Raw genomic sequence first — 16,310 nt, forward strand, 5'->3', positions numbered from 1 at the left:
TCCAATATCAGTATGCTAACATGCTAATGTTTAGCAGGTAATGTTTAGCATGATAACTATCTTATATTTAAGGAATAGTTTGACATTTTGGGAAATGTGCTTTCTTGCAGACAGTTACATGAGGACATCGATAACCTCTCATATCTGTCCATTAAATTAACTATGAAGCAGGTAGACGTTAGCTTAACTCAGTATAAAGACTGGAAACAGGGTAACGATATTCTCGTTCAAATCTTGGCAAGAAAGCAAAATAGGCTATTTCCTAAAATGTCCAACTATTTCTTTGTCAGCATGCAAACATTCACTAATTGGCATTTAAGATTAGCTTTTTAGGCTCAGGTATAGCTCAGGGCTGCAGGAATAGCAAAGCTAGCAGCTAGTTACTTCTCTAAGACATGCCAAATCATTCATAAACTGCTCTGGTAGCCAATAAAACAAAGCTAAAATTGACCAAAGAAGTGGTGTCTTTTAAGTTGTAGATTGTAAATGAAATAATGCAGTAATGAATTAGGTGCCTACGTTTGGCGCTGCTGTGACACCAGAGAGCAGAGAATTTAGCTTTAAAGAGTAGCACAAGAGCAGCAAACACAAAGTCGCAGTCACCAGTATTTACTTTTCTTATCTTGCCAAAGCTCGAAGAGGGCCATGACAGAAAAAGGTGGCTTTGTTTCAGGGCAAGCTGGTTAGGTGCAGTTGGAGAAACAAAATGAAAAGCAAAAAACGAAATAAGTGAGTAAAAATGGGTAAGAGGTGCAGCGAGATGATGGGAAAGCCTAAAACCTCCCTCGAGACATGGACATCAAGGGAGACCAGTTGGCACAGAAGAAGACAGAAATAAATCAGAGCAATGATGCAGGAAGAGAGGAGGATGAGTGAAGCTGGAGGAAAACGGTTCCTCCACAGCTGGAGAATGGAGGTGATTCATGGGTAAGAACGCACTGAGCGCTGGGTTTAGAGGAGAGTGCTACACAGAGGGTGAGTCACCAGTCTCATGTGTGTACTTTCCCCTACTTTTATCCTCTTTTGCAGTGTATATCATCACTTTCATCTTCTCTGTTATCTGTCTATCCTTCCCTCACTCCCCTCTTGTACTTTCAGTTGACTGCACTGTGTTGAGGATTATCACCAGGCTGCAGGTTTCGGTCCAAATCACAGTCGTGCTGAGCAGAGGGGAGATTTCAGAGCCTAATAAAAAGGCTTTTTTTCTGATATGTAATTTCAGTTATACCAAAGCTGACACCTTCCTCCAACACAAGCTAGCTGGTTTTATTTTGTTTGCCTTCAACTTTTCCATGAAAGAAAGTATTCAATCACATAAAACGTTGCACTGGGCTTTATAAGCCCACACCATTAACATTTCCTGACCCAAACCAGGATCTGTAAAATGACATGAAAAAACTCTGCTCTCCTTAAACAGTTGTCAGTGCAATAAGAGCTGTAGGTGGGAAACGGAGATTTAAAGCAGCACTAATAAATATTTTTATATTGACAATGGATTAACTGACTATTTCTAATGAAAGGTGTTGCTTGTAGTGACGAACCCAATATTTGCCAGACTATGCAGTTCCCTGCAGCTTTTACTGTCTTTTGGCTCTTTGTTTTGGCTTTACGGCGCCACAACTTCACTCTATTGATTCAGTCTCACTGCTCTCATCAACCTCGATTCCAGCAGCAGTCAGCTGTCAGCTGTTTTCATTGAAAAAGCTCTGATAAACCCACTGCACACTACCTGCCTAGCAACACACTCGGGTCTTATTGTTCTAGTTTTTACTATTTCTACTGGTTACCATACCGTTACCATACCAAAGTCATTGCAGAGATCTGGGAACAGAGACATTGCCACAACAAGCTACTTTATTTTGAGGTAAAGCTGAATATCTGTGCACCTAAAATGTTGCTAATAATCTCGCCATCTACCCATTTAATCAAATGCAATATTCAGGAAAGTACATTCAAGTACAGAAAAATATAGATTCTCAAGATAACTGCTTCATAAACAGGTGACATGTATGTACTGCTGCTCAGTGGATTAGAGGCAGTGTTTACTCGAGGGAACAGCTACAGGTCGATAAAAAGGTTAACCGGAGCGTTGCACCCTGGGAATGGATGGATGCTGCAGTGAGAAGAAGGGAGGGAGAGGAAGAGGAGAGTAGGCAGAAGGCAATCTGGCATCTGTTCAGCAGCAATGCAGGTGCTACCAACAAGGTGAAAGGCAAGTGCTGAGAGGTGTGTCTGGAAGGGGGAAAAAATGTGTGAATGTGATGTGAGAAAATAGTAAAGTGAGTGGTGACAGTATTACAAGTATGTGAGGATAAGAACAACTGATCAGCAAAAACAATAACAAAGGAACTGTTTTCCACAGTAAGATTCTAAAGCAAAATCCAGTAAAGGCTAACCACTGTATATTCCCCTGACACTCAACGACTAGTTCTCCTATTAAATCAGCACTTAACTTGGCAGCAAATGAGCAGAACAAGAGAAAAGGAAATGGATTACACATGCCATCTCTTCCTCTTGGAGCATGGTTTAATATTGCTGTATATACTGCAACAGACATTACTTTGTTCTTTTTCAAACAAAATTCAAACTATCACACTATACCTAAGATGATCACATGCTGTACCAGAGATATTTTTAAAGTAATGACAGTTTTTTAAATGTTTAAATATCTTTGTTAGAGGATACTGTATATTCTGTATGTGTTGCAAAAAGAGGACAAAGACTGATGATATTTCCTGGTGTGTTTTTTGTACCAGAACTAGTACCTTTCTTTGACAAAATAACGTTCATGTTTTTCTATAAAACCCTCCATTTAACAAAAGAAGCCAAATTTTTCACGTTAATTGTTGTCTAAACACAAGTAGCTGTATGAGACCTTTGACTCGTATCTGATCAAATAATAAGTAAACAAGATAAAAAAGAAATCTGACAAGACTTTTGCTGCCACGTGTGTTCAGATCTCATGTCACAATTCAGTGAAACTAGTATACCGATACATACAGATAATGAAGCTGTGCAACTGAAATCACAGGACTCAATGTATCTCTGTGATAGACTTTCTGGCTCCTTGATGCTGAATAAAGTTACTTTTCCATGAATGGCTATCTGACAACACCGACCAGAGAACCTGGTTATCTAGCAGCAGAAACAAAAACACTCATTATGTTACATCTGTCTGTGAGATTCCACAGCGGTAAGAAACCCCCTCTTGTCCCCCTCACTTCTAGGTTGAAACTTTATTCTTTCTGTGTATGAAGTAGTAGCTTTTTGCTGCTAGAATAGCAACTGGATCCCATGATAACCTGCTGCCAGGATAACCTGCTTTGTCACGCTGGCTTTCAGTAAAGTTCTCCAATTTCCTGGTAGTGATGTAAGAGCTCTGTGGGAGGCTGGCTGCACTGACCGACTGACTGGCTATCATGCTGGCTGCTAATGGCCGTCATGGCTTTAAACTATAGACATCAGGAAGTAGCACTCCAAAGATGACACTAGATTGTTTCTGGTACCAATTTAAAATTTGTTGTAGTGTCACACCATGTGGTCAAACAAAATCTCACACACTTATAATGAACTTTCTATTTATACTTAAGTATTACTTGGGTAAATTCCATGTTGTTACTTAACACTGTAGATAAACACAACTGGAGGCAAAATCCATCTATGTGCAAAAAGGAGCAAAATGAGCTTAAACATACTACTTTTACAATATTTGGCAAAACTGCCCTCTTATGTTGCCTTGGATCATTTCCCATGTCTCATATTGTCATGAAAACACCACTGGCTTTCTCAATAATGTAAGCTGAGAGATGAAAGGCCACAGCGGGGTGCTTAGCCTGATTTCACTGCATGCCAACCTGCTCCAACTAACAGCTTTTCACTGGAAACTGCTTGAGGCGGTCCCGGAGTATATTCCAAAGCCCAACAAGCGCAAAGTGTGAATGAGTCAGAGAGCTTTTGTGTTGGGTGTAGTAGGTACAGTAGGTGTGTTTGTTTGGCAGCTATTGCAGAACTGAATTTGAATTCCTGCATCTCTCATTACACTCATATCATTTACATTTGGGATATTTAGTCCATGCTCATCACAATTCCAATAACACCAGTATTCCTCATGAAGTGAACTTTAAAGGGGTCCTCCACCCCTTTCACACATAAAAATCAGCTTTCTAGCTGTGAAGGAGATTTGTCTAGTCTGAGAAAAGAACCCTGACAGTTTTCTCAGCTTGGGAGCTACAAACGGAGGTGTAGAGTGTGAAAGATGCAGGCATTTAGCAGGCAGAAAGATGCTATGAAGTTGCATTATGGGTAACGTAGGATTCAGTGTTTTTGAAAGGAACTAAAAGTGAGGATACCTGGGCTTCTGCTGCATCAATGTGAGTCTTGCAAGTCTCCCAAATGTATAAAGTGCAATATTAAATCACTGGAGTGTCCCTTAACAAGTATCGCACCAGTCCACACAGCTCTACTGTAGTTAGGAGGAGAGCACTCATTTATATCCCTTTTGACATCTTAATGAGAAGAAAACAGCTTCTTCCTGTTTGTGGGGCAAACTTCCTCAATGTGACATGGAACTTGTACATGCACACTAATAACTCCATTATGATTGCATTACAATACTCAGATACTTACACATCCTTGCTAAGATGAACTTTACATGCGACTGAAATGATATTGTTAAATGTTTTTTTGTCTGCTAAAGCATACATACAGTATCTGCACTGTAAATCACATGTCCCGTGTTCTCTTTTGAGAAAAGGCCAAGAGGAAATGATACAAAAGCAGTGTGTTTCCTTGCATACACACACACACAACAAAATAGCCTGAGGTAGTAGAAAATTAAGTTTAAGTTGGGAGCAATCAACAAGCACAATGTTCCTTTTATTGTGCATGCTTCACACATCTTTTAAGAAATTAACCTCATTAACAACCAAATCAATTTATGCAGGCCATGCAAACACTCATCTGGCTATTCATAGTGACTGTATTATAGTGTGCATGTAAACAAAACAGCAATTTATTTAAATGAAACTGATTATTTAGGCTTTTTATAAGTTTATTTGGTGAAACTGACACCTGCTGTAAGATCTGATACAGTACTGCGGAGGTGATAATTATTAATATATTAATTTGCATGACTTTCTGACAATGACTTCATTTGCATGTAGTATTTTTGTGGCACACAGGAACTGACATGCTGACAGCTGAATTGCAGTTACTACAGGGGAGCTGAGGAGTAGCAGCTTCTGCTAGTAAGGTTGAAATGAACCTGCAGCTTTGTTGATAAAATGAGGAAAATAAACAATATCCAAAGCTCAGATATAATCCACCGTTTGTCCATCGAGCATGTTTTACTGACAAGCCGAAATAAATGGAATCCCACTGATTCAGCTGTCAAATGAGCTCAGTGTCTCTTTAATTGCATCAGTGATAAAAAAGCAGGAGGAAATCCCTTCACATGCTTAAAAAAGCAAATATAGAGACGCTGCTGTCACACTGCTACACGTGCTTTTGTTCTACTAAGTTGAAGGCTATGTAGGTCGAGTTACATGCGATGAAGATGGGTCCCCTCCTGAGTAGGCATTAGTCCATCAACACATCCAGAAAACCAGACGTTTTCATCTTTCTAGAAACATCTTTACAATCATCAACCCCCCCCCCCCCCCCCCCCCCCCCCCACAAAGCACAGACCTACGACAAGCTGAAAGAGGCTATTATGTGAAATCCGAGCCATCCTCTTCTTCTGCTGCTTCTCTTTCACGCTCTGACTACCAATGCCCTCTGATTGTGCCAGACAAGGAGAGAGACAGTGGGTCACCGAGCTCACCCACTTGTCCTCGTGTCCACAGTGCAAATGCTCACTCACCATGAACGCTGCAGTTCCGTACAGACGGCCAGTCCTCCGGTGGGGGTTCGTTTCCAAAACCCTAGCCGAGCGTCATTGCTGCTCCCGAGGGCTCACTCCTGGCAACAGGACACCCAGGAGCGAGAAGACGAGGAGGAGGAGGAGGAGGAGGAGGAGGAGGAAGAGGAGGAGGTGAAAAATTGGGGCAGAGGGACAGTCAGGCTGCCGATAGAGGGACACACCCCGCATTGGAAAAGATGCAGCAGCATGATACCCCTCTATTTTCCTCCCTCTCTCTCTCTCTTTCTCTCTCTCTCTCTCTCTCTCTCTCTCTGAGCAGTGACGCTACACTGAGCTGCTCTGCATCAGGTCTATCACTGCTGCTGTGTGTGCGTGTGTGTCAGCAAATCAGCACCGCCGTGTGTTGTTAGTCACCATCGCTGCGCTGAAAGGAGCTCTGCGCTCTGCTGTGCCCTGGCAGCCATTCTAATCAACCTCAGAGCAATGGATCAGGTTCCAGCCACTCTGCCTTCTGCTCTCTTAATACAGTCAGGACTGAATGAGCTGCTGCAGCTAATGTGCCAGTACAAGTTCTACATCTCGTGCTTCTTCTTCTCCCCTGCTTATTGAATGATTTTCACTCTGCTTACAGTAGATCAGACCATTGGTTTCTGGGCAAATACTCTGAGATGTAAAGCTTTCACAACAAGCAAATGATGCTTTTATTTATTTTATTTCTGAGTATTGAGTAAATGTACCAAAATACAACTGTCCTGAATATTTTCCCCTTTTTCTCTGGGTGTATTCAGTCTTTGTGGTCATACTGGATTATTATATGATTTTTGCAGTAATGTGATGAAGTACCTTAATTTGTCAGATATTTTATTTTCTACATAAAGACAAAAACAAACATTTCTGTCCAGTTATTTTATCATTATTAAATGTAATATATCACTATATATGTTTATTGGTATCGTAATAAATACTTATGTATACAGATATAGAGGTTTTATCCGTATTGCACTCTCCTAATTGATAATGTTGTCAACCAGTGACAAGAAAATGTGAAGTAAAAGTTTTGCGGTGAATGAAGTTTCTATAGCTCCAGATTAGAAACTGAAACCAAAGTTGGCTGCATGATATGAGCATGCTTCACTCTCTTCTATTCCCTGTTGATGTAGGACAGTAGGCTTTAGTGTGGCTGCTCCTATTGCACTTTATGAGGGGGGACACCAGGATGATGGAGATGGGTTTGTCCATATACAAACGAGTAAAACCCAATAAATTAGTGTAGAAACATAAAGGCAGATACTTCAATAAAGAAGCTTGAGGGTGACAATGATGTGAATTATATGCTGTGACCTTCACAGTCACCAGATCTCAACACCATTGAAGCTGTTCTAGAGGCTCGTGGTGGACACATCATTGTTTTCCTTTCGTTTGTCGTCTATCTGTATATGGCTGAAATTTAAGCTTTGTTAAAACCGCCTATGATATGATGGAGAATATGATGACATTAGCTTGATTAATAGGGGAAAGTGGTGGACTTTTAGTGTCCCGTGATTGTTTAAATGCTATTTTCGTAGACTTTACCACCCATTTTCATTTTAATGAAAATGACTTCATTAAAATTAAAACTCCTGCAGGGAATATTGCCCAATTTCAATTCAGCATCACTCCCTCATCCTAGTAACTCAGACGTGTCTGGGCTGCCACACAATGTGATTTAGAGGCTCAGCAGGTTACAGAACAATTACTTTCTTCAGCAGGCAGCAATTCACTGTGACCAGACATTGTAGTGAGGCCTGAAGCGCCGAGTCCCCAGACTCACAGCGAGCTAAAGCGGTGTAAATTAGAATATAAGGCTTGATTCACAGTGTTGCTGTCAAAAGGAAAAGGCTGCTGGTGGAAATAGTACACAGTGTGCCTAATAGCAGCTGAACAATAACCTAGACAAATAAAGCATTCCACACACACACACACACACACACACACGCATGCACGCACTCACGTTTATTGACCCCACCTTTGACTAGCAGCGTCAGGAGCAAGACAAAAGCTTGAAAGCCTAGCCTTGTTAACTGATTCCTCTGGTCCAATATAAGGTTACAACAACAGATGAGATGGACTTGGGGATATTAGGCACATGTGGGTGTGTACATGACTGTGTGCATTTCTGGCCAAAAACAACAAGATAGTTAACATTGAAAGCAATTTAGAGCCAGTGTATGACATGTTTAAGGGCTGATATGTAAACTGAAAGAACTGCACATTAACAGGCCTTTCAACCAGGCTTCAAAGTGCACAGGAGAGGGGGCTCTTCGCTGGTAAATGCTAGCACAATAACAGGCTAGTGCAGGTTCTAATTCCATGTTGCCATCCTGTTCAGTGGTTTATTTTACAAGTAGAGAGCCGTTGTGCTCTTTAATTGGTTCTGAGACACTTTGTTGTCTGCCTTCTGAATAGCAGTGGGAAATTACCAGAGTGTTCAGTCACCAGCTGGTTACCTAAGCGCTCTCAAAGACCTTGATATTTTGAATTTCTAGCTTGTTACATGATTGAGAAAATAGCTCTGCCATGCTAACTCACCTGGGAACTGTAGTTCTAAATTAGTAATGTCATAGAACATTTGAACTTGTCAAAGCAAGAAAAGCACAGGTGTACATCCATTCCATTAATTGTCCCAGTAAGTCATGTCAGTGAGTAAGCATACACAATACTAGAGTCCTGGAACTGGCTCACCTAAACTGAATGCAGTCGTCATTAATATTGATGATTCCACCTGTGCTTTTCCTGCTTTGACAGTCAAAGTGTCTGACGTGAAAAGGGCATCGCTACTTCCCGACATTATATTTTTTTCAATCCACATCAAATCATTCAGGATGTCTAATAAATCCAAGTGAACACACAGAAGACACGAGTCTGACTCATCACATAATTCATTTAATAGGAGTTTTTGTGTGTTTTAATAACTACTACTGACCAAGTACTACAGGTCTAATTGCCTTTTGTGTAAATATTGCAATTTCCTACATGCTAACAAATACAAGAAACCATGCCTCTGTATACACTCCCTGTGTATAAATGGTTCAGGTCAAATATTTGCTGGGTCAACCTGAGCACCGTCCTTCCCTTTAAGTTTCTAAGGACTGTTTAAAAACCAGTGAATGGTTGTTTGCTTTTCTGCATGTGGCTTTGGCTAAAAATAGCTACAGAACCTAAATGTCACTGATGGGGAGTGTAGCTGCTCGGGGCATTGTGCTCCCAGTAGTCAACAATACTCGGAACATATTGTATTCAGTTACACTATGTTCTTCATACTTTAGACCTTTTTTAAAGTTGGGGTCCACAGAGTTGTTACATGACAGAGTCCTGTCCTGAGAAGGAGTCAGTCTGATACTATCTAGCACTGAAATGAATCAACTCCAAACCAAAAAAATAAAAAAACAAAGCTAGCATAACACCTCTGTTTAAAAGACAACTAATGACTGTGGTAGATTCATGAAACTATGGTTCAATAGGTTCAATGTATCTGTTCAGTTCACTACACATCTGTCCATCTATCTAAAAGCAAGTTGAAGCCTGCATCACAAGGCTAATGCTGCGGTTTACGATGCAGTTTGTGAACATAGTGCAGATGTTTTGAATGTGTGTTGAGCAGCTGTACATTTCGCCTGACCCTGCAGCCGCAGGATCCACTGCAGCAACACAAACCATAGCTGGCAGGCTTTGCCAAGGCCAGATAAATTCATACGACAGTCACATGTGTATGGCTTGTTGCTGAACCAACATGTTAGTAGTCTATTTAGAAAGGTAGACAAGTGAATCAAAAAACTCCTGACTTTATTCAAATGTAACTAAGTAGAATGTAAAGTACTTTTATATATGAGAAAGTGACACAAAAGTTTACTGTTGGATTCTCTTTCAGTATCTTGATACACCTAATAATTTCACATTGTACCAATCCTAATAAATCAACCAAGGGACCAAAAATGCAGACATTCACCTAATTTCATTATTAATGCTTTCAAGTACTCTCTTATGTTGAAATAAAAATCTCTTTTATACACAGTGAGGGGATGAACTCCTCTGTTGTATCAAAGTCAGGAAGGCCATGTCCTCTGTGGGAGGCTCAAACATAATACACAGAAAACCAAACACATGGTCTGTGAGGCAAACAAACCTATTGTCTAATCAAGGATAGGACATAAACACTGCTGAGAGGAGCTGCACATGTGTGGCAAACAAGATGCTTGAGGCAGCAGTGTCTGATTTTAAGGTTTTCAGTGCTTTTGTTTAAAATTCTGAACACTGGAGTTAAACTACATCAAACAACAGTTAAGTCTAAATCTTAAGGGATTTGAAGAAATGCAAGGAAATCACCTGGAACGTTTGAGCTTTCAGGAATTACCTGATTTCTGAAACTTAACATTTTTTATGTGCAAATGTGCATGACAAAGACTTTTGATTTGATTTTGTAACATTCAAATATGACTGGCACTGTGCTCATTGGCTGGCTAAGATGAGTACGGATGAGACTGATGCAACTTTACAAGTGGTGTCAAGTCCATTTACAGAAATAATGAATCTTCTGTTTCTTCAGTCATAGTAAAAAGGGCTAACTTCTCCTGCTGCGTCCTTGTCAACTGTAAATGACTTTGGAAAGTAAATGTCAATATCAGCTGTTTTCTGTTTGACAGCTTGTTATCAGCAAACATGAAAACAATGTTAGACTGCAGAATGAAGTTGGACAAAATGGCCTGATAATCAGGCGGTGAACATCATTTTCCAAAAATATGGTAGAGGGCAGGGAAGATCTGATCACATGTAATCAGATCACTGAAGTGTGTGTGAACGTGTGATCTCATTCCTCACACTAACCCTTGTGTCTTGTATGTGTAAATGTAGTTAATGAGGAGGTTGGTTCCTCATTTGTCATGTGACAATGATGTGATCCCAAAAATCAAGATTCTACCTTTTGTATTCTCTTAGGGTCCCTGATGGGTCCTTCACGCAGTGGGACTTTCCCAAACAGCTTCCACCCTGGATCCCTCTGCTCCGCCGGCCGGCCGTCCTTCACTTTCCTGGTGAACAGGCTCCTGAGACAGAGGACATATAGAGAGGGGGGGTGTTAGGCTGGAGGATAAATAAATTAGGAGATTGTAACAGAGCAAAAAGTGGAACACAAGCTGTGATTGCAATCTTTACCGGGTCACTGTTGGGGCCCCCAGAGCTCCGTAAGTGTATGTTCTCAATACCAGTGCACTACTGAGATAAGCTCACAAAAGGAATCTGTGGATTTAAGAACAAAGCTGCACAAGCCGCCCAGGGAGCATTTTAACAACCTATCTTACATCACGTGAGCTGGCGGGCAGGACTAATAAAACTAGAAACAGATCCCACTAGCATACTACATGCAGACTTAATCTAGCTTTATGGTTTCTAAAATACAAATGAAAATAAAAAAGCATCTTTGCTACTTTCTTTAAAGAATATAATCATCTGTTGTGTATTTCCACTTCAAATTAATGAAATAGAGAGCAATGTGCATGGCATGTTTAGCTTTTATTCACCTGCTGTTTAAATACCAGATGCAAAGCTGCTGAAAAGCCTTCCTCTTTCAGCCGGGTGCACTGTACCATTTAGTAAGCTATTCCTTTCATTCACCCATCAGTGCAGCCTTGTCACAGAGCTGTTCACGGGGGCTTTAATTAAAAGCCTGAATAGAGCCTAGCTGTGAAAAGACATGAATAAAGTGGTCACATGAAAAAGCCAGGCAAGGTGACATAATATCAAAGAGTCCATGTCCTGCTGTTTGTCAAGGTTCAATCATATCGAGAGGCTGTCTGATCTAATGATTTTGACACATCAATCAATCAATATTTGCTATATTTAACATTAATAAGGATTTGAGCTCTACAAGTTGTATTGACACCGCATGAACAGTGTGGACGGACTGCTGTACAGCCTGACCTGATGCCTCTGGGTTGCTTTCAGGGCGGTGATGACAGGAAACAGGCTGTCAAACAGTGAGCAGACACAGCTACAAGCTGCAGGGAGACTGGTAGCTGATAATGTCCGTGTCAGCTGCAGGCCCGTCATCAAGACAACCAACAACTCGTGCAAATTTTATTTCACACGATCCATCCATCAGTTATCCATAATGACGACCATTATGTGACGCTGTTTTCTGGTCAGTGCTCCATAATGCAGCCACCAGGTCAGACAGTATTGCTCATTAAAGAACTATCTGCATCAATCCCACAGTAATAGCACCAGGCTGTGAGACCATTTAGGTGACTAGACCACAGTGAAACTGCAGGTTACTTGATGCCCTCAGGCCCAGAAAGACTTTTGGTGATATATACAACCACAGCAAAACACAGGACTAGAAAACAATGAAGAAAATGTAATAATTGTTACAATTACTCTGAAAGTATATGTTGGTTTTTTTTGCATTTTGCCTTTATTTTGTAGTGACAGCAGAGATACAGACATAGGGGAAGATGGGGCGGGGCATGACCTGGAGCAAAGCCCATTTAACCATGTAGTTGTGGTTAAATGTGTTAACCACTAGGCCTCTTGGCTACAGTTATACTTTGAAAGTCAAGAAAAAAGCCTTATATTATAATCAATCAATAAGCATGTAGAGAAGGATGCTTGCTAATAAATGCAGAAGCCTGAAGAACTTCATCAGCTTATGAATTGAGAACATTCATTAGAATGAATAGTGCAACAGTAACAATTACTCTTAATACATAAATTATCTGTACAGACCGTCCTCTAACCCTAGAATTTGATATCATGGCCTTGCTGATATGTGCAGTAAAGTTTACAAGGTAATTTGTGGAACAAAGTCAACAAAATATATGAATCCAGAGTATTTAAATGAGCAACACTGCCTCTAAGGTGCTTCCCCTTGCAGTATATGTTGCCTGTGTTGCATGAATGCTCGTTGATTAACATTGCAAATCAGCAGCAGATCCTGCTTCTGTTATGCTTGCGGTGTAGCTTCAGGGTTATTAAGAGAGGCACAGCATTATTGTTATAAGGACACGGTCAATAAGACACAATGCAAAGATACCACTGGCTTGAACATTCAAAAATCTGTAAAAGCATTTTGTAAACAATATTACAACTGTGCTGAACGTTGCAGCTGTGAATAACTTTTACAGGGAACTACCTTGCCTAAAGGAAGTGTTGCTACATGCATTAACGGCCAAAGAGAAAAGTTTTTACGTCTTTAGCAAGTGTATTTCATAGAATCCATTATCAGGAGTATAAAATAGTCCATGAGCTTTATGCATGCAAGGTATTGACCAAGACGAGCTGATTAAGTAATAACCGACTAAGAGACAAAAGCGTAAGTCCTTTCCTGTGTGATTGGTCAAAGTCGAACATCCTGAGCAGCTGTTCACATACTGCCATGACGATGAACAACAGATAAACATTAACCACATTTCATTATGTCACACTTAACAGTTTCTCTGGGCAGTTTTGGCCGGTTTCAGCTCCATGAGGACACAACCTGGTCTTTTCTGTCTGTTTCTACAACTATTTCATGAGTAATCCATGACAAGTCAACTTAACCTGGACCAAATCTAATGTAAGCTTTACTGAATTTCACGAAAGGCATGTTCATAGTCATTCTGACACTGGATGAGTCAGCACACCAGTTTTACATTATTACCTTTTTTTTACCCAGGTAACATCTCACGTTTGTTCCTCTATGAAAGAAACACGTCTCACGTCATTTCTGCATATTTTCCACACTGCTTACTGATACTGTTGTACACAAAGATAATGTATGAAGTGGAAGGCATTTCCTCATTCTGAGGGTGACTCGAGTTTTTAAAAAGGAAGTTGACTGACATTAAATGCCAGCACATTTATGTTGTATTCTCACAGACTGCGAGCACACATGCAACACTGCAGTGACAGTGCTCTGGCAGCGACATCTGTGCTTATCTTCAACTATTTTCCCGAACAGCGCAGCAATAACACTGAAAAGGAGACAAGCAACCATCCGTTTTGTAACAAGTTCTTGACATGAGGCGTCAGACACCTGTAGAGCAACATAGTATCTACACAGTATCTATTGTAATCAAAGGCCCTGTTCACACCTGCTGTTAAAACGTGTCTTGGGTGATCCAATCACAAGTGGACAGCTGTAAGTACAGGTGTGAGTGCTCCCAAGACGCATTGAGATCCGATCGCTCAGACTACATTCGGAGGTGGTCTGGGCCGCATATGGCTATATTCTTTTGGCAGTCTGTACCGGAATGTGTCCTGGTCCACACTGAAGGACTGCCTACTCAACTGACATCCTCTGCATGCAATTAAGATTTGTACTTGTATGGTTTCATTAGGTATCTGCTAGGGGTGTGCCCGAATACAAATACATTATTCGGCAAAGCACAGATAGTAGGTTTTATACGAATATTTGTTGAAGGTTAGTTCCCCAGAGATAAAGCTGAGCTATTGACACAAGCAAAGTGCTCCCAAGGGACTCTCCATAACCTGTTGTTCCCCTTCTCCTTTCCACAAAATTAGGTTGTAAAAAATAGGCAATAAATGAAAAATGCAAAGCAATAATTGCCTTTGAAGTTCCTCCCTACACATTACTCAGTGTGCTGTCTCTGTGTTATGGGTGTATAACTAGGTAGAGGTCTGTCTGTAATGAGGCGATGAGTAAAGTTTTAGCTCAGTAATCAGCGCAGTCGTCAATGATCTGGGAGACTCCAGTTCAAGACCTGATGTGACTTTAATTTTCTAAAATTAAAAGTGTCATAAAAACAAAAACAGGATTTTTAAGCCTCTTTCCGCTTTTATTCGAATACAAATACAGATACAAATAATTTTGCTGCCTCAACAAATACAGATACAAATACTGGGATCTCTGCACATCCCTAGTATCTGCTATAGCCTGTACTTTCACTCACTCACTCAGAGTTAACAAGTCCCCCCCCCCCCCCCCCCCCACCTCCAGAGAAACCTAGTGCAACCATAAATGACAGCAAAAGGCAATAGAGACAGTTTATTTACGTTGTTTACATAATTTATGTGCACTGGTTTCATTTCAGCTCAGTGTGAGAGTCTCTACCGCACTGCAAACGGAAATGATGTACATGTTTATTTGCATATAGACCGGGGAAGTGAGATCCAATCACAAGTGGTCACTCGAGACGCATGTGAAGACGCATTCTAATGCCAGGTGTGAACAGAAGTACTTAGAGCTGTCCACTTTTGATTGGATCACCAAAGACGCGTGTTAATGCCAGGTGTGTGAACAGGGCCAAAGTAACCCAACTCCACCCGGACAAAGCAAGAGGGAGAAAACATCAGCTTTTACTTCACGAGGAAGAGTGAAAAATATTGAAATCTGATCTAAAGAGAAGTGATAATAGAAACAAAAGTTTTAGCAATACAAATGAATTGATAAAAAAAAACTTGTCACCTTACTATTTGTTTTTTTCTGGGCTCTTTTTCACTGTCTCCATCAGCATGTAGACATGATCATTTCTCATCTGAATATGACCTGAAGTTCCATACTTAGGTCACGTGACGACGACTGAGCAGACCTCATCTGCTGATGAGACTGTGAGACACTGTAGAAAGCTGCATGTGGACTTTGAGTTTAGAATTCTATTTTCAAACAACAACTTCAAACATCAACTTTCACACTCGACCCCTGCATTATTCATGAACTCTACAATACTAATGTACAAATTTGTAACATAAGAGTCAGAGATGGATTCATTTTTGATTTTTTTTTTTTTTTTTTAAACTCACATCATCCCAAAATATCAGCAAAGCAGAGCTAAGCACAGACGGAAATTGTGAAGTGTAACCAGGCTTTGAACTGCGGAGGGAATGTTGAACTTGAGTAACCCTCTGAGCCACCATAAAACAATGCTGCACAGAGTGACCCGCAGAGGACACGTTTACAAAGCAAAGCCTCATCACTTCATACATCAGATTTTTCTGTACAGTTCAACAGAGCATCATGCTTTCAGCTCTCCTGTACACCACCCAACAAATGTCCACAAAGTAGGAACTTGATTTGCATTCAGTCCGGGCCAAATGTGCCTCAACGTGACAGCTGAATGGCTGCGGCTACGGTAGGCTGCTCAAGTGGAACACAGAGGGTCCAACAGGACTGGCAGGGGTGTTTGTTTGTGTTGCATTGGAACTGAGGCTTTGCACTGCACTGGTTGTAGTCAGGTCTCACAAGAATTTTAGGATTTCACAACACAGTCTTCAGTGTTCAGTCTTGATGTGTGCGAATAGGGTGATAAGGTGTCCCTGTGGCTCATATGCTTAAACTAACAATGAGGACACCTGGCACGGAAATACCAAACAAGCTGGTGCAAGAAGAGAGAGTAGAGTACATCGAGTCTTTGCCATCATAAAGACATCAGTTGGCAGCTTCAGGCTGTCTTTTACAACAGTCTTTCAGAACATACTGAAT

At 40.8% G+C, this 16,310-nt stretch overlaps 1 protein-coding gene across 5 annotated transcripts in view; it reads right to left on the reverse strand.

The window, feature by feature from the left end:
- Window positions 1-16,310, reverse strand: part of tbc1d14 (TBC1 domain family, member 14) — a 39,180-nt gene that overhangs the window by 14,090 nt on the left and 8,780 nt on the right. For 3 of the 5 annotated variants that reach the window (XM_042401516.1, XM_042401517.1, XM_042401518.1), the window contains one exon: window positions 10,815-10,938. In XM_042401516.1, the coding sequence (XP_042257450.1) occupies window positions 10,815-10,938 (124 nt within the window). Of the gene's footprint in view, window positions 1-519; window positions 539-5,860; window positions 5,882-10,814; window positions 10,939-16,310 lie in introns of those variants that run through there. The other 2 variants (XM_042401519.1, XM_042401520.1) reach the window with 2 other exon arrangements.

The sequence above is a fragment of the Thunnus maccoyii genome, chromosome 22 (genome assembly GCF_910596095.1).
Source record: "Thunnus maccoyii chromosome 22, fThuMac1.1, whole genome shotgun sequence".
In the NCBI taxonomy this organism is placed as follows: Eukaryota; Metazoa; Chordata; class Actinopteri; order Scombriformes; family Scombridae; genus Thunnus; species Thunnus maccoyii.